At 42.5% G+C, this 16,958-nt stretch overlaps 2 protein-coding genes and 2 non-coding genes across 5 annotated transcripts in view; 1 reads left to right on the forward strand and 3 right to left on the reverse strand.

Moving 5' to 3' along the window:
• Nucleotides 1–59: 59 nt before the first annotated feature.
• RPL27A (ribosomal protein L27a) lies at nt 60–3,586 on the reverse strand. Its single transcript, XM_060605968.2, has 5 exons — nt 3,232–3,586; nt 2,774–2,837; nt 2,258–2,333; nt 1,406–1,580; nt 60–232 (listed from the first exon to the last, which is right to left on the reverse strand). The coding sequence occupies exons 1-5, from the start codon at nt 3,232–3,234 to the stop codon at nt 104–106; spliced, it is 447 nt and encodes a 148-aa protein (XP_060461951.1). The 5' UTR covers nt 3,235–3,586; the 3' UTR covers nt 60–103.
• On the reverse strand, nt 354–484 carry LOC132662641 (small nucleolar RNA SNORA3/SNORA45 family). The gene has a single exon (XR_009602656.1). It is a non-coding gene; the product is annotated as a small nucleolar RNA SNORA3/SNORA45 family (small nucleolar RNA).
• LOC132662642 (small nucleolar RNA SNORA3/SNORA45 family) lies at nt 1,949–2,078 on the reverse strand. Its single transcript, XR_009602657.1, has one exon. It is a non-coding gene; the product is annotated as a small nucleolar RNA SNORA3/SNORA45 family (small nucleolar RNA).
• The window catches only part of TRIM66 (tripartite motif containing 66), a 54,942-nt gene continuing 41,473 nt past the window's right edge, over nt 3,490–16,958 (forward strand). The window contains exon 1 of one of the 2 annotated variants that reach the window (XM_060605938.3): nt 3,490–5,995. In XM_060605938.3, the coding sequence (XP_060461921.3) occupies nt 5,944–5,995 (52 nt within the window). In that variant the 5' untranslated portion in view covers nt 3,490–5,943. Of the gene's footprint in view, nt 5,996–13,314; nt 13,418–16,958 lie in introns of those variants that run through there. The other variant, XM_078433188.2, reaches the window with a different exon arrangement.

Consider the following 16,958-nt stretch of genomic DNA (forward strand, 5'->3'; position numbering starts at 1 on the left):
TTCCAATGTACAGGTAAGAGAGGTAGGGGTGCTAAAGAACTTACACCCAGACCAGAAGAGAAAAGCAGTTGTTAGTATTTAATGAACCTCTCTCCATGTGGCTTCAGGCTACCAGGACACAGGCTCCCCCCACACCCTTAATCTTCTCCTCAGCTCTTCTACTGAAGAATTTGGCCTTCACGATGACAGGCTGTTTGGGGAGCTTTCCCTTTCCCAATACTTTGTAGTAGCCCTGGAGAGATTGGAAAAAAAAAAAAAAAAAGAGTTTATAACACACACCATTGCGGGTACCAACTCCCTGATACGTATAAAGAAAGATGTCTGCCAATCTGCTCCATCTAGGAACTGGGAGGGCATGTTTCTGATCTGGGCACTACCGGGGGCACAGAATGCCCTCGCCAGTGAATCAAGACCAGTGGATTCTCTCTGAGGACTCTAGCACGCCAGGACAAGAGATGTGTCAGGATGTGACTCTAGCCTCAGGCAAAGCACAAACTCCCCTCTCCAATTACTAGCTGATTAACAACAAAAAAAAGAAAAGAAAAAAAAAGAAAGGGAAAACCACATTCCCAGCAGTATTCCAAGAAGTCCTGCCCATGAAAATTGCTCAAGTGATGTTACACAGGGAAAAGGGATTTAAAACTTAACTGAAAGCCCCCTTAAGATTTAGAATACCTCCACACCCATGGGAGCTGACACTACGCCCAGAGCTCCAAAAAGATATACAAAAATGCTTTGTCATCATCAGTGTTTTGGGGTGTGGGTGGGAATCTCTTCAGATAATGTAGCTCCTTAAATAACAATCAAACATATTAGGACTTTATTCTGTAAGGGGAATAAAGATTCAAGAGCTGTGTCTCATGTAAGCAGACCAGAGCCAGTTGAGTTAACATACTGCCAAAAGCTCAGGCCAGAAATGCAAACCTGTACAAATCAGGGCAATAGTGGGAATGAAATTATGGATTGGAAAAACATTCAAGAAAGAATACAAGTACTTGAATGAATGAGTGACTGGAAAGATTATTATTCTTCCAATATTTTGCTTGAATCACAATTGAGCTCAATTTTGGTGAGTTAGCTGTGACAGTTCTATCAAAAGGTGGACCAGTCTGAGGGCACCTGGGTGGCTTAGTCGGTCAAGTGTCCAACTCTTTATTCGGCTCAGGTCACGATCTCATGGTTTGTGGAATTGAGCCACGCATCAGAATTCTCTCTCTGCCGCTCCCCACTCCTGCATGCAAGTAATCTCTTGCTCTCAAAATACACATTTTTTTTTTTTTTTTTAAAAAGGTGGAACTGTCTAGTAGATAACAGGGTATAGATTCCAGGTAGGAGATCAAGTAGATTAGATTACTAAGAATTTTAAGACGCAAGGACCATATAAAGGTAACAAATACTCACTCACCGATCGCACCACATCAATGATAGGAGCAGCTCCAGTCTTGTTTTTGGCAGCATTTACCCGTGTCTGCTCACTGACCAAGGTCCACAGTTTATCAAGGTTAACAGTTGGGCAGAAGCTCTGGTTCCTTTTTAAGTGGTAATGCCTCATACCAACTTTTCCAAAGTAACCTGGATGACTGGGAAGAGACGAGCAATCACTTTAATGATCTCCCTTTAGTGATGTTTACCATCCTCACTGTCCATCTCCCTTGGTTATAGTGTAAATTGTTCACTGGTGGATTATAGTGAAATAGCAGGTACCCCATTCGTTGCTGAATTAAAACAAATCTTTAAGAAAAGCCTCCAAAGATGTTCAGGAGTAAAAAACTACCCTTATTTCATGGAACCAGAAGTCACTTAGAAAGTAAGAGGCAGTGCCAAGACTAAAGGTCTTCCAGCTCACTTGACAAAATTTTATGGAAAATCAACACATTCTTAGAATAGAGGTTTTCTAAGCAAATTTGGGGGAATAAGTGTATCTAACAGGTATACAGGTTAATCTGATGCATGTCACTAACCCGGTGACTGACTATGCCATGAGGGTCACAGCCAGTGAATAAGGTCAGCAATTACTCTTCGAGGACTCTAGCACACCAAGGCAATAGCTGATACCCAAGCGTGACTCTAGCCTCGATGACAAGTTCTCAGTTCACATAAAATGGTAACCTGGTGAAAGGTAAAAGCCAGGAAGAGACAAGGCTTTTGAGTGGTAAGAGGCTTGCTTCCCATTAAAGGTGTTCTAGGGCAGCCCTCTGCCCCTAAATGCAGACTGCCAGTGCCAGTGAAAAGTACAGTACAGCTAAGAGGCACTCACTATTTGTCAAAGTTGATCCTGTGGTGATGCATGCCACCAGCATTACCCCGGCCTCCTGGGTGCTTCCGGTGCTTGCCTGCAAGAATACAAAGTTACAGTTAACAGAGCCCTCACCAGCCCCTCAATTCTTCTCCCAAAACCATTTCCCCACATTTCTGCATCTCTACTTATCTTGTTCCCAGTCTACAATACCTAAGCATTGCTATTCCTTCAAAACTCCAGGTGAAACATCTCTATGCAGTGTTCCACATCACAGCACTATCCACAGTGCTCCATGCCTTCAATCAATTCAACACTTTGCCCCAGTTTTCATTCATTCCTCCAAATGATGTGAAATTCCCTAAAAATGGAGTACTGGTGAGAATTCTCACAGGGGAAAGAAAAAAAACAGCTAACATTCAAACTTAATCCGAATGACCACACAAAGCTAACCCACTTCTACCCTACCTAGTTCCTGGCTAGCTAAGCACCCGGCAGGGAGTTCAAAGCAGACCGGGATGGGACGCCGGCACTTACCAATGCGGCCGTGGCCATGGCTCACGTGGCCCCGAAGTTTCCGGGTCTTTCTCAGTCTGGATGGCTGTATGGAAAAAGGTGCTTGGTATTAAGGCCAAAGGGAGGTAGGTGTGGCAGGGGGCCAACTTGCCCGTCTGCGAGGCGTCTGTAGGCCTGGGGAATTAAGATCTGCTTTGTAGCACATTCAGTAAAGTTGATATTACGAACTGGCCCGGGGACAAGCGGCCTCATCAGGGCGGCGCCCAAGCGCGCCGGCCCGCGTATCTCAGAGACCCAAACTCCGAGCGGAGCACGCGGCACCAAGGCCCCAGGCCCCGGCCGGGCACCCTGCGCTGAGGCCTGTCATGAGCGGCCTGGGAGACCGGGCTAAGGTGAGGGGTGGGTGGTTGGGGTGCAACGCGAGTGGAGCTCGCGGCCTGAACCAGCAACAACGGGGAAGCACGAAAATAAGCACCTACCATGTCGGCGGCCCAGAAGAAAGAGGGAGGCCTCCGCGAAATCTCGCGGTACTGACAACGGAGGCGGAGCCAATGAGACTCACTTCCGGCCAGGGAGACCCGGCCTTGGGCGGGGCCTCTTGGGTCTCGCGGGTCTCGCGTGACTATAAGGCTGGCCCCTGCCTCTTTCTGCGGGGTGTCCTGGTCCTCTCCAGGAAATACCCCTGGACCTGACGTGTGGGCATCGTGCTGGTCGCTACCTTCTTTCGCTCTGGCTCTGAGGCTGAGAGCTTTCGCGGAATCCGGCGCTTGGGGCGCTGTGCAGTACAAGCTGTCGCGGTGACTTGGCCCTGGAACCCGACTAGGCCACCGTACCCATCAGACGCCCCAGTTCTGAGTCGTCCAACGCGTCTCGCTCCGTTCTTGCGGTCTGCTCGGCCCTGGCGGTAGCGGTTGCTCTCTTGTCTCCCAGCCGCAGTGAGGATTCGCGAGACGCTATTTGATCCTCAGCGTGCTTACCGGGTGTCTCGCTCTGCTACCTTTGGAGTCTTTCACTAGATGTCTCCACCACCCACCGGCACCTGCTGACCTACACTCCAGGGAGGCGTTCGGTCTTAATTCCTCCTTTGCCCTTGGTGCTGTCATCTGGGCCTCCACAGATTGAACAATCTGATATACTTCAGGCACCAGTATACCTGGTTGCTTTATGGTCCTTTTTATACAGACTCTGTAAATACTTTTTCTAACCACCCAGTTTGAATTTTCACCTGAACCTAGTTGACATGGCCGTGACCTCCTCTCCTGGACTAGAGAATCCCTGTTCACTTCGACCCAGTGCAAGTGTCTCTTTTCCTGTGAAACTTCTCTGACCCATTCAGTCATTGTTGCTTACTTTCCCCACTTGTGCCTTCACACAATCAAGTACATAGCTCTTGTATAATTCTTGATCCACATTTGTCTTCCGTACTAGACCAAATTCCTTAATGGCTCAGGAATATTTTCTTTTATCCATGCACTCCCAGTTCCTGGCATGTAGTGCATGTTCAACAAATTATTAAGTGACCTAATGTAACTACTCTCACCTCCCTGTCTTCACTAACTGGAAGAGCCCTCTTTCGAGTCTCAATCAGTGTTCGAAATCCCATTCTTTCAATTACTCTGTGTGTGCATTTATTTTCCCTGCCCCATTCCTGTCAGCTAAAATATATTTTAGCTAAATATCCTAAATTCTCCCTGACTGTCTTCTACCTGCTACCCTGGCTTTTTCCTTTACAGCCAAGCTCCCCAAAAGCAAAGTCTACAAATTCTGTCCATTTGTTCATTTCCCATTCATTGTTTAATCCACTGCAATCTAGCCCTCAGCTACACTACTTCAATGAAATTGCTCTTATTCGAAGCATCAATTAAATACCAGTTGAATGGACTCTTCCTATTCCTCATACCACTTCTCTCTGTTGTACTTTACCTCTTTCACTTCTTTATAGAAATTCTTGCCTTCTTCCTGTCTCTCTGGCCACTTCACAGGCTTTTCAGGTTCTTCTAATTTTATGCACCATTCAAGTGGTGATATTTTTCACCCTCCGGTTCTTGCTCTTTATCTTTTCACAATACACAGTCTTCTTGGGCGAATATATTTTGGGTGGCTTCAATTCACAATGTTATTGCTGAGCTCCACACTCATGTGTTTACTTAATTTCTGATTATTATTCCTTGGACATTCTACAGACAAACTAGGTAAACATATTCAAAGACTTCAATTTTCCTTTCTCACTGGTGCCTTCTCCTTTATACTGTATCTTGGTGAGTGGTGCTCATGTCCACTTAGATAGTGATGTCATGGGCACCTGAAAATTGTTCCCGAGCCTTCTTTTCCTCTAATACACTGTCACCATATCCGTTTGTTCTCTATCTCAGATTTGCTTCCTCCTTTCAAGCCCCCATGACACTGCCTTCATTAAGACCCTCATCATGTCTCTTATCCTGAGTTCAGCATCCTCCTGTGGCACCCTGCTTGCATTCTAACCCTCCTTCAGTCCCTTCATCCTTCACACCTCTGCCAGGTTAATCTTCCCAAAACATAACTTTCATCCTTTCACTTACTTGATCAAAAAGTTGGATAGCTCCCTATTACCTACAGAAAGGCCTATGTACCTTTCCAAACCAACCTCAGCTTTTCCTCTTATAGCAGCTTTCTACTGTAGCCAAACTTGGTACATCCATTCTACCTTTTTGCCTGTGCTGGTGCCATTTCTCATGCCTATACTGCTCATCTTATTCCTGAACAGATATCCTGAATCTCCCTCAACGTTTAGGGCCCACCTTATATTCTGCTTCTTCCCAGAACACACCAGTCCAGAGTGATAATAGCCAAATACACCTTGCAATCTTACAAATTGCTTCTGCCTGAGAGGTCAACACTACCAGCTCCATTTTATGAATGAGAATGAAAGAATTGAGGCACAGAAGTTTGAATGACTTACCGGTGGCTACAGAGCTGCCAAGATACAGAGCCTGGGCCTACCTAGCCTTTAGTCTTCTCTTTCCAGATCTGCTTTTACCTCAGTGACCACTCCCTCTCTGACCTCACAGTATTATGGTCTTCATCACTCCTTCAGTCCTCAATCACATACTACCTGTGGCCAGCAGAAACAGGGGTCTTGAGAGTCAGGGGCAAGGTCTAAGAAGAGATCACCCTGTATTTGACATTGAAGTTGGCCAGGAAGTGCACAAGGGATGAACCGAGCTACCTGGAAACTACCCTTGGGAACATGGTCTGTGAATGGAGGTAAGCTGGGCAGAGCTTTGGGAATGAAAGGTAACCATCAAGTGTCTTGTGAGGAGGGCCTAGAGCCAGGACAAATACTGTTCAGGGGATATAGGTAGGGTTCTGGGTAATTGGCACTGCTTCTGGATAGTTTTGCCAGGTTCTTTGGTTATAGAGGAGCTATATCCTTTCCCTCAGGCCATCCATCTGAATGGAAATTCTCCGAGTGGACCAGCACTCTGTGTTGGGTTCTGTGTTCACCTAACATTCTTCTCATTGATGGTTCTATCACGGTGGAGGGAATTCCCTGGGTGATTGTCTGGCTCTGGTTTCTAGCAGATTCCCTTTCATTCCTAAGGTGGTTTGTCAATGTGGGATAGTTTCCCTAGGCTGACCAGCTCTGAGACAGCAAGTTCTGTATCTGCAAAGTTGAGTAGCATCCAGACATTAGGCATTAGGTAACCTGTCCCTCTCCACCAGGCACACGGAAAGTGCTGAGACATGACCTCTGAGAGGCCTGCTTCTCTGTGACATCTCTTCTGAAGTAGAGTGTGGTCTTGTGACATCTCAGGCATATGGGCTCCCCCGGAGAGAAAGGGCCTCAGAAAATATCTGTGAAATGAGCAGAAGGGAGATGATGCCAGACAGCAGCCTGGCGAGACAGGTAAATGTGGTGCTGACCTTTTCTGGAACCCACGCCTTTCTCTAGGGAACCTTATGAACACTCCCCACCCTGAAGAGGGCTCTGGTGGTCCCCTTTTCTTTTTCTCCTCTCTGGGTTCCTGAGTTCCTTAGCAGTCCTTCACATGGCAACAACAGCCTGGGTAGATCCAACCTTGTTTTCTTGCTCTCCATCTTTAGGTTTGGACATTTGGAAAGATTATGTTGCTTTCCTTTTTCAAGTAAAGGATTGTTAATTTAAGATGGAAAGAGCCAGGGTTTCTGTTCTTTTTTTTTTTTTTTTTAATGTTTATTTTTGAGAGACGGAGTGTGAGCGGGGGAGGGGCAGAAAGAGGGAAACACAGAATCTGAAGCAGGCTCCAGGCTCTGAGCTGTCAGCACAGAGCCCGAAGCGGGCTCCAACTCACGAGCTGTGAGATCATGACCTGAGCCAAAGTTGGACGCCCAACCAATTAAGCCACCCAGGCGCCCTAGGGTTTCTGTTCTTTTTAAGTGAGAGTTCTAGAAAAACTCAGAAATCCTAATGTATTTCAGAAAGGATTTTAAAAATAGCATGTGATAGAAAATCCAGTAAAACATTAAAGAAAATCTTTAAAAATATAAGTATAAACATCTCAAATGATAACACTTTATAATGCTTTTTTATGTCTGAATATTACTTTCAGCTCTTGTCTACGTGGAGACATAGCTATCTACAAAGCTGATGATCATAGCATACAAATCCTTTTGCATTCTGCTTTTCATTTAATACCGTGACATTTTTCTGTATCACTGCTCAGTCTTCATGATTATTATTTTTAATATCTTAACTGATTTATCTTCAGCATGTACTGTAATTTACTAAGCCATTTTCTCCTGTATTTTTTTTGTTTCTTTTTGTTTTTTTAGTTGTTGTTCTTATTGTGTTCTTTGCTATTAGAGACAGTGATGCAATGGACATTTGTGTATATGTGTTTTTTCTTCTTCTATTGAATAGCTTGTCTAGGGTAAATTCCCAGGAGTGAGATTGCTGTATTACAGGGTATGAACATTTTTATGATTCATTTTATGCTGTTTTTTTCCCCAAATGGATTGTACCAATTTATGCACCAGCAGCATGTATAGTTACCACTTTCAGCTACACCAGGCTCAGGGGGTTTTGTTGTTGTTGTTTTGCCTTTATCAGTAGTTTTTGATAAATGGCAATATAGTATTTAGAGAAAAATCCATAGGACCACAGGGTTTTCTTGAGCACAAAGTAAAAATAATCTAATTTGAAGATTAGGAATTTCCAGGAGTCTTTCCTAACTGTGTTGAATAGATTTTTTAAAAATCTCATTATACTACATGGAAAGTGTATTCCTAGAAGCTTTGTTGCAAGCTAGGGTGGAAAACCTTGCTGCCATTAAACTCAGAATAGCAAAATGTGAAGAGAGGAATTCTAGGATATTAGAGGACAGTTTATCCAATAGCACAACAAGGAAGGGCTTAAATATTTGGATTTTAATTTAATTTCAGGTGATAAAATCAGCAGAAAGAACATAGAAGCTTGGGTTCATTTCCTACCCCTATTTTTTTTAAGTTTATTTATCTACAGAGAGAGAGCAGGGGAACGACAGAGAGAGGAGAGAGAGAATCCCAAGCAGGCTCCACACTGTCAGTGTGTGCAGAGCCTGATGTGGGGCTTGAACCCACCAACCACGACATCATGACCAGAGCTGAAATCTGGAGTCACCCAGGCACCCCTCTACCTCTATTTTTACTCGCTGAATGATATTAAATGAACAACATACTCTCTTTGGATCTTAGTTTTCTTGTTTTTCTAATGAAAAATACTGAGATTTATTCTTTCATTTTAGAAATATTTATTGAGTGCATACTGTGTGTAGACACTATGTGTATGTGCCAGGCAGTGAGGAGTGGGGACAATGGTGAACAAGAAAGACTAAGTTCTGTTCTAGGACTGTGTCTAAAATAGACAGTAAACAAGTAAACAGATAATATATCATGTTCAAACCGTCTAGCATCGAGTGGGTGTTCTCTCATTGCCTAGTGTGTCTCTCTCCTCTTTTCCTCCTGAACTGAATCTTGTTTTGATGATCACTTGCTCTGTACTACCCGTGCGAACAGTCTTTGAAATTCTTACCCCCAATGTGGCATGGAATGACTTGCTCTGCCATTCCTTGGCAAGGCTATAGAAACTCTCAGATCAGGCTGTCGGGTGTTAAAAGGAAGTGATTTGTGACCAAGGTAATGTTATATGTGAGGCTTTCTGTCCTTCCAGGCTTTCACATGATGTTTCATTTAGTCCTAGTTTCCTGGTTCCATGACTTAGAGCAGAGGTCTCAGGTTGATTACTGGTATATGTTGTTTGACTCATGCTGTTTTCAAGTTTTTATTTTTTTTTAATGTTTATTTTTGAGAGAGAGGGAGACAGAGTACCAGTGTGTGTGTGTGTGTGTGTGTGTGTGTGTGTGTGTGTGTGTGTGTGTGGCGCGGGGAGGGGGGTGGACAGAGAGAGAGAGAGGGAGACACAGAATCCGAAGCAGGCTCCAGGCTCCGAGCTGTCAGCCCAGAGCACAATGCCGGGCTCAAACTCAGGAGCTGTGAGATCATGACCTGAGCCAAAGTCTGATGCCTAACCACCTGGGCCACCCAGGCACCCCTGTTTTCATGGTTTTAAATTTTAATTAGTTGCCAACGTTTCAGAGTTTAAGTAAAAATTTGGATTTCTGGCGTTTTGAAAAACTAAGATTTGGCAACAGTGGACCCATATTCTTTTTATTATTATTTTTAATGTTCATTTTTGAAAGACAGAGAGAGACAGAGCACAAGCAGGGGTGGAGTGGGGAGAGAGGGGGACACAGAATCTGAAGCAGGCTCCAGGCTCTGAGTTGTCAGCCCAGAGCCCAACGTGGGGCTCAAACCCATGAACCGCGAGATCATGACCTGAGCCAAAGTCGGACGCTCGACAGACTGAGCCACCGAGGCGCCCTGAGACCCATATTCTTTTAGGTGGAGCACTTTGCTATTTACATGCCTGGCCCCCATAAGCATTCGAATCTGCTACCCCTGGCTTAAGTACATTCTGCCATACTCTATCCCTTTTTCTAGGTCAGAGGAGGTAGGAAGGAGAGGGAAGAGCTAAGGCATAGTGGAAAGCAGCCAGAGGAAGGGGATAGAAGAGAGGTCATTTGACCGTCCCCCTTTACTCTCAAATCAGAGACTCTATTGTTTGGTTGTGCCTTTAATTTAACCTTTACCCTCTGAGTTACTTCAGTTGCTCTTCTAAGACAGAAGTGAAATATTTATTTATATTCTTACCCTGAGTTGTGCCCACTGATGTTGAAAAGCCATGCCACCACTTTGAATCCCCTGAGTTGTTATTTATTTATTTTTAAAGTTTATTTATTTATTTATTGAGAGAAAGAGAGAGCATGAGCGGGAAAAGGAAAGAGAGAGAGGGAGAAAGAGAATCTTAACAGGCTCTGCACCATCAGCATAGAGCCCGATGCAGGGTGATCTCATCAACCCTTAAGATCATGCCTGAGACGAAATCAAGAGTTGGATGCTTAACCAACTGAACCACCCAGGCGCCCTCCCGTCCCAGAGTTGTCATTTGAAGCCTAATGCAACAGTTCTCAAAGTATGGTCTGTAGACCTATGGCAGGAAGCAGGGGCAGGGTGGGGATGGTGATGGTCCCTGAGACTCTTTCACAAGTGTCCACAGGATCACAAGTTTCCACAGAGTCAAAACCATTTTCATAACACTACAGAATGTTATTTGCCCTTTTCACTGGATTGTCATTTGCACCAATGGTGCCAAAGCAAATGCCAAAGGTGGTGTGTAAAAAGCCAAAGATGCTGGTAGAAGTCATTGTATTCTTCACTGCTAGGCACTTGCAGGAAAAGGGAAAGGACGGGAGGAGAAGGGAGAAGCCAGTTTCACTTAGGTGTGCCCATGATGAGGTAGGCAATATTTTATTAAATTCCAGTCCTTAAATATGCATCATTTTAATATTCTTTGTGAAGAAACTGGAAGTGTGCATAAAGCATTTCTACTTGTCAGGGTGAGGAACTGCACTTGTACTATTATTTGAGTTGCAAGCTGAACTAGCCTTTTTTTTTTTTTTTTTTTTTTTTTGTACAACACCAGTTTTACTTGAGAGAACAGCTGACAGACAAACTGTGGTTATTCAGACTTGAGAATATGGCAAATATGCTCTCAAAAATGAAGTGAGCCTGTCATTTCAAGGAAAAAAACCTGACAGTATTTGTTGCCAATGATAAAATTAGAGCTTTCAGCAAAATTTAGAATTCTGGTAAAGGCATAGCTGCCTCTATGAGTTTGACATCTTCCTAATAAAGTATTTTCCAATAAGACTGGAGGTGATGTTTAAGAGTGTGATGTTTTGTTATCGTATAAGGAAACATCAGTGTTTGAAGCATCTCCATAAGTCATTGGATCAATGTTTTCCAAATGACAGATGCCTGGTGTTCTAACACGATGCCTAGGTAGAAGGGCAGTTTACAGTGCAAGACAGACCAGTGGATTTTCATGTCACAGGGTAAGAAAAATTCACTGATGTAGTTTCAGATTCCACATTACAACTAACCTTTAAGAAAGTGCCACTTGTTGTAGTTTCAAAGGATATCCACAGTTACCTGATAAGGCTATTAAAAATACTCTTATCTTTTCCAATCGTACAGCCCTGCGAGGCTGGCTTTTCTTCATACACTGTAAACAGAACAACATACAGCAGATGGACTACGGAAGCAGGTATGGCAATCCAGCTGGCTTTTATTAACACAGACATTAATGAGGTTTGCAAAAAGGAAAAACAATGTCACTCTTCTCCCTAAATTTATTTTTTTGATAGTTTGTTTTTTCCTAAAAAGTATGCTATTCAGGTGGACATGTAATACGTTTATTGTTTTTAAATGAATTAATATTTTAAAATTATCTCAGTTTTCATTTATAACATGGTAAATAGTAGTAGATATAACCCACATAAATAAAATCTCTTTGGTGTCCTGAATAATTAAGTCTGATATTTTCGAAGTCTAACAAAATAAACTCAGCCACACTTAAACCTTCTAAGACAGATTGCCCTTCCCTCCACCAGCACTACTATGCTGCCCTCTGGGAAATAACTACTCTTAGAGCCCCAAAATGAATTAGAGGTGAGAGTCCATCCATTATTTTATTTAGTGGCATTTTTCTGGGCCTCCAAGCAGCCTGGCCTCTCCTAGCCCTGTCACTCTTCATCTTTAATGGGTTTGGCTCCCAAAGACTATGGACTGAAATGAAAGTTCTGTCAAATCTGCATAACTCCAGAGCTCCAGATGTGAATTCAATGACATTTGGTTTCTTTCTTAAGTAGGTACAAGTATAAAATGAGGTACACTTCTTTTACTCTTATACAAAACTTACATAAAATTGAATACAGTTTGCAAGTTATAAAAAACCAAAACAATCAAATTAACAATATCAGTTTCATTTGCAGATGATGTGTTGCTGAACTAAACTGCTATTACAGTTTAAATGTGGTGCTCCCGGTGTGGCCAGGTGTGGCAAACTTTTGCCAGGGTGATGATGGCTTAATTTCCCTACCTCCTACATCTGTTCCAAGCAAGATGAAACATTCCTCACCACATGCCACAATGTTATTGAGACTTCATGTGGCAAGAATGCGTCATTTACATATTAAGGCTTCCCCTTTCTCTTCCCATTTGCCTGAGACAAAGTAATAAGTGCATGGTGTGAATTAGATCCTAAACTCTTAACACTGCCTCTAAAATCTTGTTGAAGTGTATATGCAGATGAACTGGAACATTTATAGATTTAAAAATTCTTATCAGAATGAATACCAATTTTAAAAAATAGTGAGGAGAACTCACAAAAATATGTGTGTTGGACCTTAGCTTGAGAAATATTTCAGTAGTAAGGGTGTGAAGTCCAATTTTGAATTTGAATTTGAACTTTGCTATTTGCCATTTGTCTTTGTGCAATTACCCAAACTCTCTGAACCTCAGTTTCCTCAGCCTGTCCTTCATGGTTTTACTGAATTCGTAGAAGTATCATAATGCCTACCTCCAAGAGTAGTTGTGAGGTTTGAGATAAAGCATATAAAGCACCTGGTATAAACTTGGCTTTTAATACATTTCCTTTTCTTTTCCAAAATCTTGGACCAGGCTTGCCCACTAATAAAAAGAAGCACAGATAGATCTTGGACACTTTTGAAGTCAAACAAACCTTGTAAGAAACACACAACCTAGCAGAGCTCTCTAGGCTTTATTTTCCACAGTGGAGATGCTGGACTCTCTCTTTGAGCTCAAGTGAGAGTTTGGGGCTGAGCCCTGCAGGTTTCAGGGCACGAGCCTCCAGTTCTCAGAGTCCTCTCTGGCCTGTCCAGGAACATCCCCCACCCCAAAGAAATTAATCACTCTGCTTTGTGCTTCACTTACAGGCAGTGGAGCTTGCTCGCTCTGCACGCTGCTTCACACCTGAGGAGGTCGTTGCAAGAGCCCCGGTCCTGGGCACGGTCATGGGCATGGGGTCAGATATGGGTATGAGCTTTATGGGGCTGCCACTAGTTGACCAGAAACACAAGAGTGGTCATATGGAGCCCGTGGTACTGGCCTGTTCATTGTGCCGACAGAACCTGCAGGCTGTCGGTGCCTGACTCCTACCCTGCCAGCATTTGCTCTGTAAGGACTGCTTCCAGGGCTTGATCCAGGAGCTGAGGCAGGTTGCCAAGGCTTGTGGGACTGTCTCAGATGGTAAGTACAAAAGTACCACAGGTTCCCCTCCTTCACATCATAGGTCTCTTCCTGTTTCATAGGAACCGAATTTCAAGTGTAGAAAGAATCGGAATTTAAATGCCCAAGGGACACTCATTGCTGAGCACAACTCTTTAGGGAATCTGTGAGACAAAGCAAATCCTCTTGATGCCTGCTATATCTGTTTTGTAAGCTGGGACTCGCCATGCTTGGGATTTCCTTAAATTGATGGCAGACCGAGAAACCTGGGAAGGTGTTGATTCAAGGTTTGGCTGGCTCCCCAGACAGAGAGGACGTGTGTCCTGGCTCACTAAACTTCCCAGGCGAGGCGGAGGGAGAACTGCTGGCCCCCTAGGATTGGTCAGGACCTGATTATGAACAGACGCACACTGACTAGCAACCATTCACCAGTTAAATTGCTGCTTAGTGGGAGGAGCTTGTGTCTCACTCCTGAACATCAGGTTTCCTAGGGAACAGTCTCATTGAGGACTGTGAGTCCTTGGAGACAAGAACCAGATCCCTTCATCTCAGCGTTCTAGCACAGGCATGCAACAGAGGTGCAGTCTCTGTTGGGTGAACTTGGAGGATGAGAAAGTCAAACAAGTAGAGAGTATTTAGGAACATCATCTTTATTTTTGTTATCTGCAGTATTGTCAAAGTGATTTGTGGCACAAGTCTAGGCTCCTTGAGGCATTGTAGCAGTGCAGTTGTCCTTAGGTATGAATTTGGGGCCCTCTAAATCCTTGGGTAAACTGTGTAACCTCTCTGGGCTCTTTTGTGAGTTTGGAGCACAGAAAAGATAGTGTACGTTGATTTTAAAAATTAATGTCTGGGGGTGCCTGGGTGGCTCAGTCCGTTGAGCATCCGACTTCAGCTCAGGTCATGATCTTGCAGTCTGTGAGTTGGAGCCCCACGTTGGGCTCTGTGCTGACAGCTCAGAGCCTGGAACCTGCTTCAGATTCTGTGTCTCCCCCTCTCTCTGCCCCTCCCCCGTTCATGCTCTGTCTCTCTCTGTCTCTCAAAAATAAATAAACGTTAAAAAAATAAAACTTAATATCTGATTTTTAAACTTAAATTTCATTCTTCCTTAACTTTTTAATTTTACCTTATAAATCTCATTCTATTTATGTGGCAAATTTTAACAATCATTTTTAAAGGGACTTTATTAATATTTGAACATATTTACAAACTTAGCTAATAATTGCTTTCATAAGTTAAACGTATTTTATTTTTCTTTTTTTAAAAAAAATGTTTATTATTTTGAAAGAGAGAGAGAGAGCAAATGAGGGAGGGGCAGAGGGAGAAGGAGAGAGAGAATCCCAAGCAGGCTCTACGCTGTTAGCAGAGCCTAACACAGGGCTTGATCTCACAAACTGTGAGATCATGACCTAAGCTGAAATCAAGAGTTGGACACTTAACCCACTGAGCCATCCAGGCACCTCCTATTTTATTCTTTTCTTTAAGTATTTCAATTGTCTAGCAAATAAACATTCCTAATTAAAGGACACTTGGAAATCTAATAAGTTAAATTTATAAACATGGTGAATCTTAAATATGTCTTAAAAAGTTCCTTTAGAATATATAAAGAACTTCTACAACCCAACAATAAAAAAAATCAAACAACCTAATTTAACAATGGGCAAAGAACTCGAATAGACATTTCTCCAAACAGGATATACAAATGGCCAATGAGCACACAAAAAGATGCTCAGTATCACTAATCTTTAGGGAAATACAAATCAAAACCACAATGGGATGCCACCTCATACCCATTAGGATGGCCACTATTAAAAAAAAAAAAAAAAGAACAGAAAATAACCAGTGTTGGTGAGGATATGGAGAAAGTGAATCCTTGTATATTATTAATGGGAATATAAAATGGTATAGCTTCTGTGGAAAACAGCACAGCCATTCCTCAAAAAATTAAAAAATAGAATTACCATATGGTCCAGCAATTCTACTTCTGGGTGTATACCAGAGAGAATTAAATAATTTAAAGCAGGGACTCAAAGAAGTAGTTGTACACCTGTGTTCAAAGCAGCATTATTCGCATGGCCAAAAGGCAGAAGTAACCCAGGTGTCCGCTGAAAGATGAATGGATAAACAAAATGTGGTGTATAGGTACAATGGAATATTATTTAGTCTTAATAAGGAAGAAAATTCTGACACATGTTACAGCATGAATGAACCTTGAGAACATCATACTAAATAAAATAAGCCAGTTACAAAAAAACAAATAGTCGGGACGCCTGGGTGGCTCAGTCGGTTAAGCGTCCGACTTCAGCTCAGGTCACAATCTCATGGTCCGTGAGTTCGAGCCCCGCAGCGGGCTCTGTGCTGACAGCTCAGATCCTGGAGCCTGCTTCAGATTCTGTGTCTCCCTCTCTCTCTCTGCTCCTCCCCCGTTCATGCTCTGTCTCTATCTCAAAAATAAATAAACATTAAAGAAAACCCCAAATAGTCTATGATTCTATTTACATGAGGTACCTAGAGTAGTCAAATTCATAGAGACAGAAAATAGAATGGTTGTTGCCAGCGACTGGGGGGAGTGGGGAATGGAGAGTTGTTGTATAATGGTATTGAGTTTCAGTTTTGCCCGTGTTTTAATCAGGTTTGTTGTTTTTGTTGAGTTGTAGGAGTTCTTTATATATTAGGGGTACTAGACCCTTATCAGATAATATGATTTGTAAATATTTTCTCTCATTCAGTGGGTTGGACTTTTGTTCTGTTAATAGTGTCCTTTGATGCACAAAAGATTTGAATTTTGCTAAAGTCCAACTTCTCTATTTTTGCTTTTGTTGCCTGTGCTTTTGGTGTCATATCCATGAAATCATTGCCAAATCCATTGTTGTGAAGCTTTTCCTCTGTATTTTCTTTTAAGAGTTTTATAGTTTAACTCTTATGTTTAAGTCTTTGATCTCATTTGGGATTTTTAACATGAACTAATTATGCATGTCTCAAGGCTTTGTGTGGCTCTCAAGTCGAAAATTAAATCATACTAATGACAATTATTAGAATCATAGTGTTTATTTGCCAAGTTATTTGAAGTGTAATGGAGAATAAAAATATAAGCCTTGGTGTCAGTGTATTTGGGCATATGAGTGTGAGTTCTAATCTGCCTGCCACTTAGTAGTTGGACAGCTTGGGCAAGTTGTCTTGCTTATGAAATGAGGATGGTAATAGTAGTAATTAACTTAAAGGATTGCTATGAAAATGAAATTATAACATACACATAGAACATTCTGTGCTACTCATAGTATATAGTAATAAGACAAGAAACATGAAAAAATACTATTATTTAGAACTTTTGAAACTGAAGTGGAAAAAAAGCTGTTAGATGTGAACATGCTTGATTTAGAACAAGAGAGACAATTTCTTTTCCTTTTTTTTTTTTTTTTTGAGAGACAATTTCTTAAATATGTGGCATCTTATATTCCTTGGTATATCTTATGGTCTGGCTAGGCCTTTGCTACCTTCTATATTTGCATTTATGGATGAAGAGTAGAATCAGCTTCCATGACTACTTGGAGATTTTAGGACT

This window comes from Panthera onca, chromosome D1 (genome assembly GCF_046562875.1).
Source record: "Panthera onca isolate mPanOnc1 chromosome D1, mPanOnc1 haplotype 2, whole genome shotgun sequence".
Classification (NCBI taxonomy): domain Eukaryota; kingdom Metazoa; phylum Chordata; class Mammalia; order Carnivora; family Felidae; genus Panthera; species Panthera onca.